The sequence below is a fragment of the Branchiostoma floridae genome, chromosome 13 (genome assembly GCF_000003815.2).
Source record: "Branchiostoma floridae strain S238N-H82 chromosome 13, Bfl_VNyyK, whole genome shotgun sequence".
NCBI classification, from domain to species: Eukaryota; Metazoa; Chordata; class Leptocardii; order Amphioxiformes; family Branchiostomatidae; genus Branchiostoma; species Branchiostoma floridae.
In genome coordinates this window covers 20,092,221-20,113,774 of record NC_049991.1, presented here as the reverse complement: position 1 = coordinate 20,113,774, position 21,554 = coordinate 20,092,221, and the positions used below count along the sequence as shown (strand labels likewise).

The 21,554-nt window shown below is 42.4% G+C and overlaps 2 protein-coding genes across 6 annotated transcripts in view; one reads left to right on the top strand and one right to left on the bottom strand.

Moving 5' to 3' along the window:
- The window catches only part of LOC118428625 (integrator complex subunit 1-like), a 50,941-nt gene extending 43,177 nt beyond the window's left edge, over positions 1–7,764 (top strand). The window contains exons 42-50 of the mRNA XM_035838730.1: positions 36–120; positions 450–583; positions 1,336–1,522; positions 2,600–2,727; positions 3,032–3,279; positions 4,236–4,306; positions 5,331–5,422; positions 6,325–6,434; positions 7,642–7,764. Of these exons, the coding sequence (XP_035694623.1) occupies positions 36–120; positions 450–583; positions 1,336–1,522; positions 2,600–2,727; positions 3,032–3,279; positions 4,236–4,306; positions 5,331–5,422; positions 6,325–6,434; positions 7,642–7,760 (1,174 nt within the window). The 3' untranslated portion in view covers positions 7,761–7,764. The remainder of the gene's footprint in view (positions 1–35; positions 121–449; positions 584–1,335; positions 1,523–2,599; positions 2,728–3,031; positions 3,280–4,235; positions 4,307–5,330; positions 5,423–6,324; positions 6,435–7,641) is intronic.
- An 8,065-nt stretch (positions 7,765–15,829) lies between these two features.
- LOC118429177 (2-amino-3-ketobutyrate coenzyme A ligase, mitochondrial-like) overlaps positions 15,830–21,554 on the bottom strand; it is a 17,018-nt gene continuing 11,293 nt past the window's right edge. For 2 of the 5 annotated variants that reach the window (XM_035839626.1, XM_035839621.1), the window contains 2 exons: positions 19,198–19,372; positions 15,830–17,568 (listed from right to left, as the gene is read on the bottom strand). In XM_035839626.1, the coding sequence (XP_035695519.1) occupies positions 17,295–17,568; positions 19,198–19,372 (449 nt within the window). In that variant the 3' untranslated portion in view covers positions 15,830–17,294. Of the gene's footprint in view, positions 17,569–19,197; positions 19,373–19,473; positions 19,523–19,613; positions 19,663–19,756; positions 19,806–21,554 lie in introns of all 5 variants that reach the window. The other 3 variants (XM_035839622.1, XM_035839625.1, XM_035839623.1) reach the window with 3 other exon arrangements.

Here is a 21,554-nt window from a genome sequence, read left to right as displayed (position 1 = left end):
GACAAGGGCAGTTCCCCCTGTTCTTCTACCATGAGGGCACCCCACATGCACACCCACGACTCCGTGTCCAGAGGTCATCTACAAGGAAGGATGGAGGCTACCAAAGGGGGTCATAGTCAGGTCAGTCATATACTATATACGTACATTTGAAAAAGCCAAGAATGACAGTACTGTGCCCCTGTATATTAGTTGAGAACAGTTAGTGACATCCTCTAAAACCAAGTAGATATAGGGTGTTGGCGCCATCAATGCAGAAAGTTGTCGAATGTGGTTCAGAATGTGCTTCAAGTTGTCCTTAGAAATGGCCATATTACATCTTTTTTCACAAAGCTGGTTAGAATTAGAAAGAAACTGGTTTATGTGATTTTCAAGAACAATGTATATTTTATTGTGCATGCCATAACAGTTCACGAAACCTTTCAAAAATGTTTTCTCCTGTTTTCTTGTAGCTGGATAGCTTTACCCACCGGCTGTTGTCTGTTCTGGGAAACTGTGAGGCAGGGAAGGTGTGTGAGGATCGTATGTACGACACCAACATTCTCTGTAGGAAGCTGGCCACGGTGCATCCAGCTCTCATGCTCAGGTACCGGTACTAGGGGTGGGTACTAGGGATGGTACTAGGGGCAGGCACTAGGGGTGGGGAGTAGGGGCGGGTACTAGGGGTGGGTACTAGGGGTGGGGAGTAGGGGCAGGTACTAGGGGTGGGTACTAGGGGTGGGTACTAGGGGTGGGTACTAGGAATTGGTACTAGGGGTGGGTACTAGGGGTGGGTACTAGGAATTGGTACTAGGGGTGGGTACTAGGGATACGTGGGTACTAGGGGCGGGTACTGTGAGGCGGGGAAGGTGTGTGAGGTCGGATGTACGACACCAACATTCTCTGCAGGAAGCTGGCCACGGTGCACCCAGCTCTCATGCTCAGGTAGGGGCGGGTACTAGGAGTGGGTACTAGGGGTGGGTACTAGGGATACGTGGGTACTAGGGGCGGAAACTGTGAGGCAGGGAAGGTGTGTGAGGTGTGTCAGAGTCCAAACATACATCACTTCCTCCTCACATCACAAGCTATCTGTCACCAAAAAATCAAGATCATAGCATGTCAAGGTCAAAAGATACATTTATTGAAGTTCTGCAGCAGTACCAAGGTCACACACCAGGGTGCCCAAAATTGACCTTCTGATCTTTCCAACCCCTACCCACATACCAAATATCATCGTAATACATCCAGAGGTTCTTGAGTTATGCTGACCACAATAAACCATAAACACAGATACGCTAAAAACTATACCTCCATTTTCCTCCATGGCGGTAATAAACAATAACCCCTCCTGTTCTCCAGACAACTCCCCATGATCGCAGCCCTCCTGCGGGGTCGGGTGCACCTGAACTTTGACGAGTTCGTCCACAGACATCACTTCCTCTTCTTCACCCACGTCTTGGGTCTTCTGGAGCTGCTGGTGCCACACGTCTTCCGCAAGGAGCACCCCCTGGAAGACGTCTTGGAATCCTACTTCGACCTTCTTAAGGTAGGAGCACAACTTTCCTATAGCATCAGCCAAGACAGAATACCTAATTACCTACTTACCTACCTACCTAGTCCCTTGACCTCCAGGTCGTTGGGGGACAAGGTAGACAAGAAGATGGAGAGTTGTCTTCAGGCCCTTCTGTCTTCTGTTACAGCCAGTCCTTTCTGCAGGTTGAGGGATGTCAAATCTTTGATGTTGTCTTGCCAGGTTTTCCTTTGATGCCCACTGCGTCACCCTCCTTCTACAATGTCCTGTAGAATTGTCTTAGCCTGTTAAACAAAAGCATCTAGATCTGGGTTGGCCCATGGTAAGAGAAAGATTCACCATCACTCAGCACATTAGATATTATACATTCTTAGAAATTCAATACTTGTCAGTCATTTGCCAAGAAATACAGTTTCATTTTTACGTGCATTCTTGATCCTCTTTCACCGGGCCAATCAGTTGGGTGGGCCGCTAGAAGCGCATTCAGGCTACTAATGGGGGCGTGATATTAGTAAACATGTGAGTTTTCATAGCTTTTTTTCCAGACATTTGGAAGACATTTCATGAACATTGGAAAAGACAACACACAAGCCATCCCACAAAGACCCAAAGACATTTTAGAACCAACAGAATTCTTGGAGAATGTCTCGAAAATGTCCAAAAAAATAAGACATTCTCGGGAATGTCTCGTGTCCGCTTGACATTTCTAAGAGATTTTCGGGCTTGCGTGTGAATGAATGTGTTTGAGTCAAATGAACTGAACAGTAGTTGGGGTAGACATCATTGGCCCCCGTCCGTCTAAAGAGACGATGGGTTTTGGTCATGGCCAACATCTTCTTTCAATTGGTGGCTGAACAAGCCGATTCTGGAGTGACTGTCTGCCGCATCCTGCGCATATGAAGGTGCTTGTGATGGTAGATGCTGTCTTCTGACGACGCTGGTCTCTGAGTTGGGATCTGGTAGCGTCAGCTTCCTTCACACCTGCTTTTACAATCTGTCTCCATGCTGATCGGTCAGTTGCTGTTTCTTCCCAAATGTTAGCTTTATAGTTGACGGTATTTCATGTGTTTATCGTTTTGTTGTTTGTCCCAGGAGCACTACTCAAGCCGGAGAGAGCTCGGTGCTCTGGTGAACAAGATCATCCAGTTCCTCCATCAGTTCACCTCAAACGACCCCCAGCGAGCGGTGGCCCTCCTACAGAAACACTCAGCAACATTACAGTAAGAGCTTCTTGTCAATCAATCAATTAATCAAACTATAAAATGATGATAATGATTGGTTTATTCAGCAAATGCATACACTTAATATATACAAAGCCTCGCAGGCAACCTTTGTTATCTGAATTATGCAGTGTATACAAAATGACAAACACATTTTTGTTACAATTTGTAAAAAAAAACCAAATGATTTAAAATCTGTGCGTGTTACAAAATTAGTTTAAAACTATTGCATATATACAGGATAAGATTGCCTTGTGAGAGTGGCACATTAAGATTTAAAGGGATTTTCTCCTGTTTTATCCAGTCACGTCTCCAAGCAGTACCCGGACCTGTCCCTACTGAAGTCCCTCCTGGCCGGCATCTCTCTCCCCTCCTCTTCATCCGACTCTGTGGATGAAACTTCCTCATCCTCATCTAAGGAGGGAGGGCTGCCGGAAACCGGAAGAGCCTCTCCCATTCCATTGGTTGTTCCACCTGCCTCCGGCACCCCCTGGACGGCTGTGCAACTGGCTCCGCACTTGAAGAGGATCAAGAAAGGGCAGGATCATGATGGTGTGTTGTACTTCTGGTGTTTCATGACCTCTGAGTCAGTAAAAATGGGGGTACTTAATTTGTTTGTTTGTTTCGGCCAGATGACCCCAAGACAGTTTCGCCTAGTCTCCAAGCAGACCCATCGGTGCCTTAGAGATAATATATCAAAGCTGGCAAAGGAGTATAGCCGGCCAAAGGGAGATAACCGGCCAAGGGAGTCAAACGGGCACTGGTGCTGCTATACTAAGTCCCTGGCCAGCTTTGATACTATTTCTAAGGCACCGTAGGGTCTGCTTGGAGACTAGGTGTCGCCGTCTTGCTGCCGATAGACGGAACTGGTGGAAGCTTGCAGTCGCCAGCGCAACAGCCGACCGATGATGATGATGATAATGTTTGTGTATAATATATACATGTACACTGCAGTAATAAGGTTCTTTAGGCACAACCAGGGAGTACTTACTTCCAACGTCTCGGTGTCTGTCAGACACCATCGTCAGGTTAGAATGGCTGGATACGATTCTCACTGCTACTTATAGCCGATGTAGGTGGCGCTAGCAGCAGCGAGAATGCTGTCCCAACGTTAGACGTAGTCTCCCTGGTTGTGCCTTATACCCCTGTCACATTATCCACGATCTTCAGATGGAAGATCGACCATATTTAAGATTGACAGAGGGTTTTGCGTATTTTTCACCTGAAACCTGTCCCTTTTGCATACAATGTATAAGCCATACTTTGTACCTTGTACAATTGTTGTACAATAAAGTTATTATTATAAGCGAGGCTCGGGCGATTGCCGCAGAATCGTCGTCCAATCGATTGTTGCCAAATGTGACAGAAGGGTATAAAGAACCTTACTATATGAATGATTGCCAACCTGATGAGAGTTATTTACAGGTGTTTGTTTGTGTGTTTATTTGTGTGTTTATTTTGTCTAAGCCACAAAAAAAAAGTATGAATCCTGTCATCCTGTTCCGCAGATGTGCTGAAGGTTCTTCACGACCTTGAACAGACCTCCAAGAGGAGAGTGGATGTGTTGGAACACTTTCTGGTAAGGACAACTGGAGTCTGATGTTTTAAGCATTTTTAACAGTGCTTTACATTATTCAAATACAATTCAATCTCTACAACTGGATAAAAATGGATATTTACTTCCGGACGTTTTGAGTGACATCCATCACTCTTCTTCAGCATAAAAGGAATGAACTACAAAACGTGTAGTCAGAACAATTCAATACCAGTACAGCTAACTAGAAAAACTGGTTTAACCACTGACCACTAACCACTAACGTCCGGAAGTAAATATCCGTTTTTATCCAGTTGTAGAGATTGAATTGTATTTGAATATTGCTTACCTGGATGTCTAACCTTCATAAAGTGCTTTACATTCCATAGCCATGGATCATGTTTTTTTGCTTTTTGTACAACACTCACAGTTCCTGTAACTGTTACAGTATTGTGTGACAGTCGATGAACCTGCTATGAACCAAGGACGTTCTTGCCTTGCAGGGCTCGAAATACCACCTGCATACGCACGTTAGTGCAGGTAAAATTGGAACTGTGGAGGTATTTCTGATGTCTACCTGCACCTAACCTGCACTGGGGTTTATACATATTATGTCCTATGATGTCGGTGTATGTGGATTGTTATTAGCTGCATTGACTGTTACCACCTATAAAGTATAAAAGAAAAAATAGCAATGGTTCCTCAACAATTTTAGTATTATTCATATTTCCTAAATTCAGAGTGGTGCAAGTAAAATTTGTGTGGGGCAGGTAATTTTCAAGATTACCTGCACCAGTGCAGGTATGCAGAAAAAAAGTATTTCGAGCCCTGCATTGGATGAACTCCTTTCCCAATCCTCCAGTGAAATCATGCCCCCCAAACAAAATTGACTTTTCAGTATATGGTTCATGAAGTAACATAAGTTTTTAGTGTCTGTGTAAAGTTTGTTTTAATGCCTAAATATGCAATTCAGTGTCCTACGGTGCTGTAATGTATTTAGAGGTTGATGAAATAGCAATAAACAACTCTGACTGTGTAGTACATTATTTTGATGTTTGTTTTATTTCAGGCTGACTTAAAGCGACTGATGTCAGACAGTCACGACGACTGTAGAAATATCGCCCACAACCTGGTCATGAGACACATCAAGAGCAAACCGAGGTGGGAGAAGAATACTCAACTTTCAACATACAGTCAAACTTGCCCAAGTGACCACCTCTTCTTAGCAATCACCTGCCCATAACGACCGCGTCATTTTCAAATCTTGAGGTGTCATCGATTTTCAATGATAACTAGCACGATTTTGTGCCAAATTCGGCCAGTTTGCATCGGATTTTGACTACCATTACAATGTTATGTTCAAAATAAAGATGGCGGGGCATGTACATGCATGTGCTTGCTATTTGCCATTAAACACAACGGAAACCATTTAAACTATGCATCAGGCATGTTGTGAGTTGATACTCTTCTAACCGACCACCTGGCCAAATCGACCGCTTTTGCCCGGTCCCCCGGGTGGTCATCTTGGGCAGGTTTGACTGTACAGAAGAGACTCGGGAGCTATAATACGGCTGGATACCAGGCTAGAATGCAGAGGAGTTTCTACAACACAGAGAATGAGTATGTGGTATCTCTGAGAAGTTGCATGACTGTGTGGTAAGTTGAGAGTAATCATGAAACACATCAAGAGTAAACCAAGGTGAGAGAGGAATACTCAACTTTTGAAATTCATAACTGTAGAGCTGTAATAGTTGGATATTAATTTAGTGATCATGGATCACAGGCAGAGCTTAATTTGCCATTCTATACTTTCCTGCTATTGAAGAAAGACTGCTTGACTGTGAATGTGGCTGAAGAGTATCACATGTTGATGCAGTAGCAAAACAGTGGACTTTAAGGAATACTACTACAGTACTGTACAACAAACAAGTTTCCTTTAAACTTAAATCACATTTCTCAGTCCAAATTCTATACATGAAAAATTAATTTCAAAACAAACTGGAAAATACTGGTAACTTGAAACATTGTTTTCTTAACTTTTTTTTTGTTTCTGTATTTTCCAGTTGTGCTGCAGAGTTCCTGGATGCCTTCCTCCACTGCCTGGACACAAACGACCACAACATCATCAAGACCACCCTCAGGAACCTAGCAGACTACATCGTGCTGTGCCAAGGTAAGGCAGTTGATTTTGATAATGACTTAGCCTGGATACCATACCCCAACCTCAAAATATATCTTTCGTGTTGGGGTCTGGCAGGATGGCTGTAGAAAGGTTCTCGGAAGGCCCTTGATCAGAGGGAGGAGAACCTAGGATTGATGACCACTCACACCACAGGTAGCCAGCTACAACACACCACAGTTGGTCAGCAGGCTATCACAGTAGCGAATCAGGTACTTAGTGGTCACTGTACAGTTATGGATTCAGAAAGTACAGTTGGGGGTGTTTAACCAATCATGGCAGGGGTGTAATTACCTCCTGTTGATCCTGTGCTGTTCTATTGGTGGAGTTTTTTGCCCACTATAAGGGGCAAAATTGAGAAGAGTTCCTATCCCATCCAGCCAGACCCCTGCACGATAGATACTTGAGATCGGGCTGGGTTTGGTAACCAGGCTAATAATGACTTTAAGTGCCCTTTGTATTGGAGTTGTCGGAATATTGCAGTTACTGTTGTTGCTTTTGTTAGTAATATCACTCACTGTAACTTATATTTGGTTTTTCATCTTGGCTACCTTTTTTGACTTGAACAATTATTTATTGTATTTCTTTGCAGAACCAGTTAGTTATTTTTGGTCTCCCTGAACTGAAAAAAGGCACAACACAACTGTTACAGTAACTGTTACTGTTTGAACAGTATTTGCTGTGGGTAAGCAGCAAAGCTGATTCCACACACCACAGCACACTACAAAATACTATGAACTAGGGCTGGGTACCGGTACAGAAAACTCAGGTCCAGGTCCGGTTCAGGTCCAAAGGGTCAGGTCCAGGTCTGGACCTGATTCAGTATGACTCATACCCATGGTCCATTTCACTACAAAGAATTTTGTTTGGTGGAGTATTAGTCCTACAATGCTAACTGCACCTATACCTTAACTCTGCTCTACTTCACTCTTGTCATTTTCTTCCACTTGCAAACGCCAAAACGTGAGAATGCCTGATAAATTATCTGTTAACTTTCGGTCCAACATCCAGTCCACCCAGTTTTTTCAGGTCCGTTTTTTCTGGACCGGTCCAATAAGAAAAAGCGGTTTTGTACCGGTATGCTGTACCGATACCCAGCCCTACTATGAAGTGGTATGTTTATTCACATACTCGCATAGTTTAACCGTCAGTTTCATGATCTAATGGTTTGTATTTCTGACATTTTTATCTCCTTTTCCAGAACATTCCAATGTCCTTGTCCGGAAGGCGTTTTCTGTCGGAGTTCAGCTGAAGATAGACACCTCCAACATCATCGCTGATGCCCTGAACATGCTCAGACTAGAGGGATACAATGATTAGAAAACCCCCCTTTCTACATGGATCCTCCCAAATTTATAGAGACAGCCACAGGTCGCTGGTAACTTCCATTCTTCCATGTAGGGGTGTTGGACATGTTCAGACTAATATAAGGATACACCCTCATTTTAATGGATCATCCCAACTTAACAAACTATACAGAGGATATGGTCAAGTCCATTATGATGTATGGGTGTTGAAACTGCAGAGACTACAATCCATCAGGAGAACCCCCCCCCCCCTTTTCTTGATGGATCATCCCAGAGGCTTACAGACTTCCCCTCCAGACTGTTTCATCATGAAGAAGTTCAACGTCATCTTTCCTAAACCTGATAAACAACGAATTGTATTGATGTAGCCTAACCTTAAGATGCTAGCTCTAACTACATGTATTACATTCATTTGTGTGAATGGTTATAGATAACAATACAAAAGAGGTACATGTGTATATCTTAATATGTAAAATGTGAAAAGATACAATAAAGCAATTAGAAACTGGAACACCTTCTACCAGTTTATTTGAAACTGGTAATCTCTCAATCTTTTAAACTGGGAATCTCACAATCATAGGGAGACTGTGATATTCCCCTTTTAAGTAGATCTGTTGTTTATACATCATACATCATAATTTACCCATTTGTGCATTAATTTCACATAATGAACGATCTTAATTTGCTTCTACTGCGAATATGATTAAAGTGTTTTTCACTTTTTTCTCACTCATTCACCCACCCATTAAATCACTCACTCCGTCAATCACCCTCGCTCAACCAATCAACCACTCACTCAATCAACCACTCACTCAATCATTCACAAGCTCACAGAATCTCTCGTTCACTGACTCACGTACTCACAAGCTCTCTCACAAGCTATCTCACCTACCCATTTATTCACCTACGCACGCCGGCTAATTTATCCCACTGGGCTAAAGTCTAACCGCGTGAAAATCCTACCGGGTGTGGCCGATTACCCCGGCGGCTGGGAGCTTCCGTAAAAAGCCTGCACTAACTACGGTAGGCCGAGCCAGTAGTAGACTGGATTCCAGGTTAACTTTCTCCACACGACCAACGATATTTCTGTACGCGTGACGTTTTCTATCCCTCTTCTGGAATATATCCGAGTCATTGCCAGGTTGTCATGATTAAATCCGTTCACTTTTATAATGAAAAACAGGTCCTAAAGCTACCAGACAGGATGAAGTTCCGCGGGGAATAACTCTGCTTCCTCTCTGTGACATAGTTCTTGTTTCCTGTGTTTTGGCGGCCTTAAGGCTTGAAGGCCTATTTCCCAACCCGGGGCTGATAGTTTTCTGAAATGAAAAATGTGATACGAACGGCGAAAAAAAAAACACAGAACTTTTTAAAAAATAGGAGCATAATTTGTGCATATTCCTTCGTAAACAGTTTCATTACTCGTTTCCGCAAACATCCTGGCCGGTCCCTGGCCCGTTTCGGATATCGGACCTAATGCCACACCAATTTAATTTCTTGGTTCACGGATTCGCTCGCTCCTATTTTTTGGGAAAAAAAAATAAAAATAAAAATTACCACTCAGCAAATTTTCACCATTAATGAAACCATTCACCAACTTTCTGGTGTAGCAAACATAAAAACTGACACTACTTTTGTAATTTTCAATGAAAAGGTGCTGTTACTGTACAGTAATAGTGTTTTTGTACTTTTTTCAAGCTGAAAACTTTTTATTCTTTATGTTTTGGATTATAGCCCTTACCTTTACCCCAACCATTTTACAATTTTTATTTCGCCCTCTCGCTCCATATTTATAAAAAAATCCGTGAACCAAGAAATTGAATTGGTGTGGCCTAAGCACACTTGCCTACAATTGAGTTCAATCTTACTGAGAGTTATCGGAGGTTAATCTCACCTATGACCCTAGGTCCATTGTGCAGCAAATTTATGTCGGCCGCCGCGCCCTAAACTTCTTTCCAATCTAATGTCTGCTCTGTCTAAGTACTTTATGCCTCTATGAAGGTCCTGCCCCATGTGTACATTCATTCTACCACTCGTTGGCACCCAAGTCATAGTAGATTTTGCCCTGGACCTGCACCCTGAGTTGTTTTGTTTTTTTTGTTACGGATATTTAATCTCTTATGTTACCTGCAATTAGCCCACGGGCAAGAATTTACAATAAACTTTACTTTACTTTAATTACCAGCAAAGAATGTTAATGCCACTTTTTTGGACAGGTGGTTTTGTACATGGCAATAATATCAAAGACTCTTGTCTCTAGTAAAAAGATAATAGAAGAACACGCAGAAGAAATCTTGTACCTCTTTGCTGGTGGTGTTGATTAGATAATCATTTGTTACTTAGAAATCCAAAACCAAATCAAAGAGACTTTGTAAAGTTTATTACAGTTGTCTGAAATTTTCACAATAGTTCTCTAGAGAACAATGCAACCGATTCCTCATCATTAGTGTTGATGATAAATTGTGTTACACAGAAAATGTGCATTCATGTCAAAGACTGATCGTTATATGCATGCTAAAAACTCAAGATCGCCTTTTTTCTCGGACTCAAGCATCTACAGATACTATATTTTTAGAATGCCATTTGACATTATAAGGCTTTTAACCACGACGTAAAGCTACCAATGCTGTTACTGAGTATATAATAATTAATTGTTCGTCGTAAAAGACATACACGTACTGTACATTATGCAGAAACGTTATAGCCACATTGATCCATCCGGCTTTTAATGACAACACTATAGTCTCCAAGCAGATCCTACGGTGCCATAAGATAGTATCAAAGCTGGCCAAGGAGTATAGCCGGCCAAAGGGAGTCAAACGGACACCTCCGGTCGCAAAGACATACTCCTACGCCGGCGTCATTCCTCTGCCAGCTTTTGATACTATCTTATGCTACCGTAGGATCTGCTTGGAGATTAACTAACACTAGCCATTACAGAATACAGATGCAGCAATCTGATCAAGTTGGTTATATACATCCAAGGCAACCTTCGTTCACAATTATACATTACTTGCAACTTGTAGACATAGTATCATAATTATCAGATTTTCATTGGTCAATTGCTGGTCCACTTCCGTACAGAGGATTCACAGCCTCCTCAGCAGCGGGGTAGGCAGAGGTGACTTGCAGGTCGTACAAGGTATTTGTCGGAAGATGGAAGTCATTTTCGACATCATTTGCATTCGTAAGAAAGTAATCTGTTGTAGGATTACCATAGGACAGACTTTGCTGTACAGCTGTAAGAGTTTTTCTGTTTATTGGTAATTTTCCCAAGCTTATTCCAGGATAATTAGGTTAATATGCAGGTTTATAGGACATCACAAGTATCATAGGACATACTTTGCTGTACAGCCGTAGGGTTAACATAGGACAGGCTTTGTTGCACATCATTGGGATTACTATAGGACAGAGTTTGCTGTACGGCTGTACATGTAGGGTTACCATAGGACATACTTTGCTGTGCAACAGTAGGAGTATCATAGGACAGGCTTTCGCAAACATCAGGAAGGTTACCATGGGGCAGACTCTGATGTAAAGCTGCTGTCTGATACACCACATTTGCTGCTGCTATCCCGTAAGGCTTATATTCGTCGCCAGACTCATTTTGGGAAGTAGAGTCTTCTTCCTGCACCATTTCTGCAGTGGAGTACCCTGCCATCTCTTGTCCTGGGTTGCTGTCATCATCGTCAGGCACGGGAGGCTGAGCAGTTGAAGCGTACCGGTGGTGTAGGGCCTCCTCATCTTCATCACTATCGGCGGATGTGTCGTCGTTGCTATAGATATGAATCTCTGCTTCTGTAGTATGTGTCGTATCAGGTTCTGTCACGTATCGGCAAGTACCAGTAGCTTCTGTCACAGTGGCTGACAGGGTTTCATCGCACTGCAAACTTTGAGGAAGGTTAGTGTCTGTATTCGCTTCCTCCTCTACGACATCTACCATGGCATTGACAGGGTTGCGTGCTGCCATTGCTTGCAGTCCGACCTGCACTGCAGCACCAGCCGTGTTTCTGGTCGCACGTTTTTTCATCCAAAAAAACACAGCAGCGAGCAACAAGGCCACAAGGATGTTAGCAACGGTAATGGGAAGAATGTAGGCGGAGTTGGGTCCCGAGAACTTTTGATCGGGTGATCCTGACGGGATCAATGATTGGTTTGGGGACGTTACGGAGATGATGGTGTTATTTTTCGCTGGTACATTTTCTAAGTTGGGTTGGTGTTTCTTGTCGTTTTGGGGTTTCGGAATCATACAAAACATTACTTCGTATTTTTTCTTGAAACTACCTTTGTCCACTACACAAGTGTATACACCGGCGTCTTTAGCAGTGAAGTTCTTAATCGTAAACGGTTCTCTCATAGAGTAAACCGGGGAACGCCCCGTCGGAGTGTTCCAGTAGAACGAATCAGTAACCGATATGGAAGAAGCCAATGGCACAATTAATGCACCATTCTCAGCTACTTTTAAAATAGTGGGAAGAGCGGCCATATACGTATAACTACTTTTGATGAAGAACATTTTATGAACGTAAGAGCGATTGTGTTTTGTGCACCAAACTGCATATTCCGATATCCCTAAATTCTCACCTGTCGCTGTTACATTCAAAGTATACGTATCATCTCTTAGGTTTAACTTCTCAGGACAAAGCAAAGGGTTGCCCTGTAAATCAAAGGTAGTGGACGGGTGGAATGGTTTGATATCATTCATATGCTGCATTTTTGTAATGCTGTTTTCTCGGAGCAAGACCAAATACAGATGTCTGCTAGGGATTACTTTGATGGCCTGATCTGGAAATACAGAAATACGGTTTCCGGAAAGCTCCAGGAATTCTAGATTTGCCAGACCGCAAAAGGCGTTTTCTGACACGGCAGAGATGAAGTTATTGGAGAGGAAAAGATCCGTTATTGTCGTGAGGTTGGAGAAAGTAAAATCACGAAGAAAAGAAATGTGATTTCTGTCGAGATCAAGGAATACTAATTCACGAAGACCCCGAAAGGTTCGGGGTGAGATTGTGTTCACCTTATTGTTGTCGATGAACAGGTATCGTATATAAGGGGTTGTGATAAAAGAGCCGAGGTCGGTTATTTCGTTATCTGACAGCCTGACGGTATGGGCATCTGGTGTCATGGATTCTATGGGGACCTGGGCTAAGCTAAGGCCTCTGAAGTTAAACGTTTTAAGTGCGGAGGTGGTCCACAGTGTCAGGAGAATGAGCCAAGTCATCGATTTCATTTTGTATCCTGACAGCTTTTTCGTTCTGCAGAAACAACAAACAAACAAACAAACAAACAAATAAACAAGCTAGGAAAGAAACAAAATTTATGAACAACTGTTTACTCTACAGATGTCCTTCCCCAACATTGGAGTGGGGAATAGAGAATCCGTTTTACACTGGCCAGGTCGCGATCGCGATCCTCTTCTGAGCGATACGAAATATCCTGCCGATGCAAAATCTTCAGATAATGATAAGAGCTATTCAAACGTTCGGTCTTCACTTCATCTATAACAAAAAATCCATCCATAGGTTCTTGATTTATCTGTTTGTGTGCCAGTAGCTTAACTGGAGAAGCCGTGGATGGATCCCGTTACAATTGATATTAGGTAGGTGAATTAGGAAAGCGAAGGTCGGGTTTGATAATGGGCCCCTTTCTAATGTACTTCAGTCGGTTTTGTATATCAATTCGACAACACCCGTTTTGTTCTTGCAGATGTCTTCTTACATTGGAGTATTCTTAATTGTCATGTAATTAGATTACGCTCAACTATCAAGCAAAATAGAGCAATCAAGCAATAGAGTATTCTGAAAACAGTGATATACATCTTTCTCACGCGGCGGCCATGATAGATCTAAAACGAGTTCAATGTGGCAAACAAAAGGCTGTCCATCATAATTAGCAGTTCGACCAATGGTAGCCTGCCAATTAGGAAATCGACCAATAAGTGAATGGCTGCAAATTCGTTAAAAATTTGCATTATTATGTTTTTATTTTGCATCTCTTAATGGACTATGGGGTCAGTCTACACTACTTTAAATTGCTACATCTTTCGGTGCATAACACTTCTTGTAATATTTATTATTCTATCTTATATCATGAAAATTTGTGTGATTTGGGGGGAAAACTAAATGGGACCTCATTTTAGAAATAAGTTTTGTCTGTTTGCCTCATTGACCTCTTCTTCGATCTATCATGGCCGCCGCGTGAGAAAGGTGTATTGTCGGTGCCATATGCATCCAAATTCACATATACCCCCGACAGTAGAAAACGTGGACTTACAAAACGGAGCACACGTTGTATCACAGAAGCTCTGGTGTCTAAGATATATTAAAGTACTCGGAAGGTTAAAGAGCTAGAAGGTTTTCAAGACACAAAGACTACTTTATATATCTACGATATTGTATACCGTAGCAAACCTACCTCAGGCTGAAAGCCAGATTTGGGCAAAATTTGGTCCCGGGCGAACAATAGATGTGTGTAGTGGTGGAGCGAGCAACCAAGATTGGATGGGACCGGATTTCTGTTGAGTACGGGATGTTGCATTGATGATATTGCTTGGCAGTAGTATTAAGGCGCGGTTGCTATTGGTCGGGAATTATCGCACGATTTCTAGAACAACGTGACTAGTTGCTATGGTTTTGTTGTGACGCATGTGTAGCTGTGTATAATGGAAACGTGCTACTATGATTTGATTGACTCCAAATCCATTCATGATAATTATCTCTTCAGCGATGCCTCCCTGCAAGACCATAATCTCCAAGCAGATCCTACGGTAGCATAAGATAGTATCAAAAGCTGGCAGGGAAGTGTGGCCGGCCTAAGAGTGTGTATGGCTACCAGAGGAACACGCACCTACTTGGCCAGCTTCACTCCTCTGCCAGCTTTTGATAGCATATCTTATGCTACCGTAGGATCTGCTTAGAGATTAGCAAAATCCCTCTTCTGGAATATATCCGATCCCCGAGTCGTTGTCAGGTTGTCATGATTAAATCCGTTCACTTCTAATGAAAAACAGGTCCTGAAGCTACCAGACAAGATGAAGTTTCATGGGGAGTGCTCTCTACTTCCTCTCAGTGACATAGTTCTCGTTTCCTGTATCTTGGCCTGCGGCTGTAATGCAGGTAAGCAAACATGGCAATTGGCTACATCAGTTCAATCTTACTGAGAACCTTGACATCTCTAAAGTCTGGAACCGTCCAAATTTTGAACGAGGGCACTGATTGGTCCCTACATGAGCGAATTAAGGAATGGGTTCAAGTGCTCGTTCGAACAGGTGTTTCAACACCAGAAACGCCCTCTGTCCGCTTGGGGGAGTTCTTGTTGTCATCAAACGAGCGCACTAGAACTCATTCCTTAATTTGCTGATTAACTGACATCACCACCAAAAGGTTTGAATGTGCAGTTCCCCAGACGGGTAGCAGAATTACTATCCGGATAGTACCCAGGCTACAGTTCAGAGTCATCTTTTCTAAACCTGAGAAACAACCTATTGTATGGATGAAGCCTAGCCTTAAAGGGGCATTCCACTCCAGAAGGGGGTGGTGTTTTCCAATAGATGTGTCAATGAATACATAATCAGCGGAATTTTGTAGAATTCACATTGCAAGATGTGTGTTTTGTAAAACAAATATAATGACACTCACTGAACCAATGCAGACCCTACCAATGCATTCCCTATACGCATAGACACTTATATTTTCGGAATAAATGCACACCGAGAAGGCAAATTGCTCATAAGATAGAAAAGAACACATAACAAGACTTGATTTCTTAGCAATCCTGAAATTAGTTTTGTAACCTTCCCTAAAGTTTTGCATTGTATTCAGCCGTAGGATTAATTCAATTAGAGAGTACTTGGGGAGTTTAGTTGAAGACTGAATGCTTTTAATGCAAGTGGAGCAACTGGGTAATTTATCGTATAATGTGAAGTAGTATGCATTTATTACTTCCTAAAATTAATATCTATCAGAAAATAACAATCCCGTGTGGAGTGAAATGCCTCTCTAAGATGCTAGTGTCATTATGGTTACGTTATAGATATAATTACATATAAGCAGATGTACATAATAAAGCAATTAGAAACTGGAACATTTTCTACCAGTTTATTTGATAAGTTTGTCATCTAAACTGGGAATCTCACAATTGTAGGAAGACTGAACTCTTCCTTTTTAAGTACAATGTACACCTGTTGTTTATACATTATACAGCATAATTTACCCAATTACTGTACACTAATTTCACATATCAGTAACTGTTGCAATTGAAGTCCAATGATGGAAACATGCTATTATCACAAGAGAACATCGTACATTACTGTGATTGCAGTTCTCTGGCAGGTTGTTCAGTATTTCTTCAAATGTTGTGTACAATCAATCTTCAGTACACAATCTGCATTACAACTTGTCAAAGGACTTAAAAGGAAAAGTGGTCACTACAGATAAGTGGTCATTATAGAGAGGTAGCTCTTGGTTCATTCAAGCTAATACAGTAGAAGCCGCTTAATTGCACGGCCTGTTTGCCAGTGAATTTTGTGCAATTATCAGGCTGGTGCAATAATGCAAAGTTATCTTGCAGGACCAAACCGGTTTGGGATATGGGGATTCCGTGCAGTTAACAGAAGTGTGCGTTAATCCGTTGTGCAATTAACTACTGTAATAGACCAAGATACAAGTGGTCACAATGGCCAACTGGTCTTTAGGCAGATGTGGTCTCTCGTACAGGTTTGATTGCCATTGCAGATCACTGGGCATTGGATTAGATGTAAACAGTACACTATGTTGTCATTTGTTACAATGTTAAGTACAGACCAATTCTGTATAGTTATTATTCTCCAAAAAGGCATCAGCACATAAGCCACTGATTTCTAAAACCAATCGATTTTTTGCACTTTCACATGATAGAGACACACCAATTCAATTTGTTGGTTTTTGGATTTTTTAAGTGAAAATATAACATGGAATCATAAAAGCAGAGAGTAGGGAGGAAAATTTGAGTACCAGGGGTATGATCATATTCACTCCATAAAACTGAATACACTAAGGAATAAACCTGTTTCTCTGGCTTTGTTTTCATTATGCTTTGCCAGTCAGGCATACATTTTGTATTTCTAAAAAATTAAAGAAGCAACAAATAAAATTGCTGTGGCCTAAGTTGGGTATGTGTCTTGGCCATCTGAAAAGCTGTGGCTTACGAAATCACACCAAACTGTTTCCCGACATCGACGAACGCATCTACAGTGCGATCAATTTCCTCGAAACTGTGCACGGCAGGGATAGGTTTGATTTATACATGTAGGTACAACACAGGGTGTACAATTGTCATGTAATAGTCAATCCAGATCATCACTGTGCATACATTGTACATTCTCATTCAATCTACATTTTACAGAATAACTGTTGTCTGTTAGACTCCAAAAAGGCCGCCGTATACAAGATTGAAATGAGTCACTGATTTTTAAACTACATTTTTCAATTTTTAAAACTACATTTTTCATTTTTTTGCACATTCACATGACAAATTGGGTTTGTTTCTTTGTAATCTGACAAGGTGTGGCTTACGAAATCACACCAAACTGTTTCCCGACATCGACAAACGCATCCACCGTGCGATCGATTTCCTCAAAGCTGTGCACGGCGGAGATCTGCACACGGATGCGCGCCTTTCCCTTCGGCACGACGGGATAGCTGAACCCGATGACATAGATACCTCGCTGCAGCAAGGCGTCGGACATCTCCGAAGCGAGGCGGGCGTCACCCAGCATCACAGGGCTGATGGGATGGTTGTCCCCGGCGATGGTGAACCCGGCGGCCACCATCTTCTCACGGAATCTGAAGGTCAAACAAGGAAGAGAAAGTTCAAACACAATTCAATCTTTTTTTTGTAGACATGAAATCATGAGTCTTAAAAATGTTTTCCTGGTTTATAGTGTAGGCTACAAGAAGAAATGTAGGCTACGTTTGCTCATTTTCTCACGGAATCTAAAGGTCCAACAAGGAAAAGAAAGTTCGAATACAACTTAATCTCTTTAACTGGGATAAAAAATTGAGAACTACTTCCGGACATTTTGAGTGACATCCATCACTCTTCTTTGCGTCATCTCAAGTCTTTTATCCAGTTATTCAGAAATAAACTCCTTTACTCTTCATTAGTGCCAAGTGCTAAGCAGAGAAAGCATCATGTACTATTTTCAAAGTCTTCAGTATGACTCAGCCGGGTAATCTCCAAGCAGATTCCTCCGGTGGCATAAAACAGTAACATAAGCTGGGGAAGGACTTCAGCCGGCAGAGGAGTAAAATTGGCCACCGCGGAATCTGCCGCAGAACGGAACGGGTCAAAGGCAGTGGGAGGGGCGATCTTTTCAGAAACGTGTTTCTGCTCCTCCTAGTGTCCACTTACCTCCAACGTGAAAATTGGCTAAATTTGGCCGGGATTATCGTTTTACAACCCTTCCGAGCCCGTATCTGGGACGAACTCGGCGAGCCGCGCCAGTTCACAGCGGGGGCTTCCCCCGAGATCGCTGGAGCAGACCACATCACAGCGCACGAAGACAACGTATCGACATATGAAATTATCAGTTGTACACAAATAATACTATATTTACTAGTTGTTACTTGTATATATCTCGCAATAAAAGCTGTGTTTTAACTAAACACTTCCTTTGTCATTTTTTCTTGTCTGCAACTTCGAATCTTTACCGATCAAATACGCTTGGATTCGGTTCAAGGACCGGCACGCTCGTAACTTATGACGCCAGAAAGCGGCGTGTAAAAATGTAGACAGAACTTGAAATTTTGGAAAGATATCCACATAATCAGCACGTGTATTTGCAGCGAAGCCGATTTGAATTATTTTTAACGGCGACCGGCGACGATCTCAGACTACAAACAGACGGGCGCCGTAGCTTCGTTAAATGTTGGGTAAATCGACGTCAGCACCCCTCTCCCCACTGCACTTGCGTCCTGTCGCATCGTGCTCAGTCGGACGTTTTGCTGTTGTTTTCGTCCAGTACGTAGTCAGTTATTGACACCAAAGAAACAAAAACAAAAAATCCCCAAATTCTGCCACTGAAAACACAATGAACTCGTGCAGCCGACCCGAGACGGGATCCCTGGCCCCGCACGCCCGGAGTAATTAGCACCTTCTTCCTAACACAGTTTGATTGCCTGATAATTTCCTTTGACCCGTTCCGTTCTGCGGCAGATTCCGCGGTGGCAAATTTTACCCCTCTGTCGGCTGAAGTCCTTCCCCAGCTTTAATATGTTACTGTTTTATGCCACCGGAGGAATCTGCTTGGAGATTATCAGCCGGGGACCAAACTCACAACCTACAGAATGCAAGGCGAACACATTCCTTTGTTTTTGGCGATTTATATTGTATGCTACTTTGGGCATGCAGTAACGTTATTACGTTTCAACACAAGTACATCTGTACGTCACAGTAGTTTGCTGTTTTCTTACCTCGCTGTGTTCTCAGCCACCTTCCTGGGCAGGTTGGCCTCTCCCTCCATCAGAAGGTCGAACACCTTACTGGCGCACGCCACCACGGGGGGCGGGAGGGTGTTGGAGAACAGGTAAGGGCGCGACCTCTGTCTCAGCAAGGTCACCAGCTCCTTGGGACCTGTGGTGTAGCCACCTGGAGGGGAGAAATACAAGTAACATACTTCTTGTAGGTGTTCTAAATAACTGAAGGGGGAGGGGGGCGGAAGGGTGTTAGAGAACAGGTAAGGTTGTGACCTCTGTCTCAGCAAGGTCACCAGCTCCTTGGGTCCAGTGGTATAACCACCTGAAAAGAAGAAATAAAGGGTTAACTACAAGACTTAACTGAAGTGGGAGGGGGCCGTAGGGAGTTACAGGACAGGTAATAAGGTCGAGACCTCTGTCTCAGCAAGGTCACCAGCTCCTTGGGTCCTGTGGTATAACCACCTGGAGGGGAGAGATACAGGATTAAATTCCTTAGTAATCATTACTGAAGGGGGAGGGGGGCGGGAGGGTGTTGGAGAACAGGTAAGGTCGCGACCTCTGTCTCAGCAAGGTCACCAGCTCCTTGGGACCTGTGGTGTAGCCACCTGGAGGGGAGAGATACAGGATTAAATTCCTTAGTAATCATTACTGAAGGGGGAGGGGGGCGGGAGGGTGTTAGAGAACAGGTAAGGTTGTGACCTCTGTCTCAGCGAGGTCACCAGCTCCTTGGGTCCTGTGGTATAACCACCTGAAAGGGGAGAAATACACTTCTTGTATGTCTTCTCAATGAACCATTCATCATCATTATCATCTGCATTTACTGAAGGGGGAGGGGGGCAGGAGGGTGTTGGAGAACAAGTAACATTACATGTAGAGTTTTGACCTTTCGACAACCCGAAAACAAAAGATTGCATTGGTGTGGCCTCCATAATGTTGGAGATTTGATTCGCAAATGTGGTTTATATGTTACGTATCCTGCACAGCTGTCACACAAGCTGCAATAGAGTAACACTTGGACCTCCTGTCAATCATATGCAAATTAACCTTTGAGTGACAGGCAGACCAGACTGTGTAAAGCAGCTTTTCTTATCAGCCAACGATCTAACATCCTGTTCGATTTGTATACTCTGCACTTAGGCGAGGTAGCATTGTAAACTAAAGGTGATGCAGTACTCCAGACTACGTGCACTGCCAGGCCCTGTAGTTTTCATATGAACAATCGCGATGACGTCACAGTGACGCAAGAAGCACGTGTTTTGCAAAATATTAATATACATACTAACCAGTAGTTTGATCTGCTAATTTAAATATCAATTTTTGATACAATCTACTGACGTCCTGGTAGGCACCAGCTGTGGAATACCCCGGATATAAACAACAACAGTGATCGCTGGTATACAGTAGAAAAGAAACTTGCTTAAAACATTATATATAAAATCACAATTTTCACAGTCTCCTACTTTTTCTTTGATTTTTTAGGGTTAGCCATCCAGGTAAAGACAAAGGTCTGAAATTAAATTTAGCTTTTGTGTATAGTTATAGACAATATATAAGATAAACAAAGGTCTGAAATTACATATTTTTAGCTTTTGTGTAGACTACATGATATATTATGAAGCCAAATACATGAACTGACACATTCTGTAAATTCAAAAGTTCATCTCACGGTAACACATGTATACAGGACCATTGAATGCAATTGCTAGACACATTCCCATGCAGCTGTTTACACAACTGGCAACAAAACAAACACCAGTTTGTTGTTCTTGAGTAAACAGATGCTTAAGTGGACAATGTTTGAAAATGACTACAAGACTAGAGCCAGTCTAGGTCCTAGGTCCAGTAGATATACAAGTCCAAAGGAGACAACACTATACACATGCACTAAGAAGTCATTGCAGTGATCTCATAGTCTACATGTATTACTAAGATGAAAAACATTCAGAAGAATGTCCAAAAATGTGCGATAAGACCAACAATAATTGCAAAATAAACTTACAGCAGTTTGTTAAAGGGTCATCAACGGTAAAGTGGCGATTTCTACTGAATCTATAGTCTAATACATGTATGTATAGAATAAGAAAACTAGTAAGTAGTGAGAGTGCTTTTATCTTATAACTTTGCTCTCAGAACTCTATTCCTCAATCCAATCAGAAAAAAATACCAACTGAAGTATCTTAAATATATTATATAAAGTCTGTGTTTTTATAAGTTAGTGTTGATATGATCTCAAAAATTAATTTATTAATATCAAATCTGCTGATGTCATCCATGGTTTCTTTGATATTAACTTGTTCTTTCCAGAACCAGTGAAATGATTGTTTGGGCGTGGTATTGCATCAGCTGTTTAACTT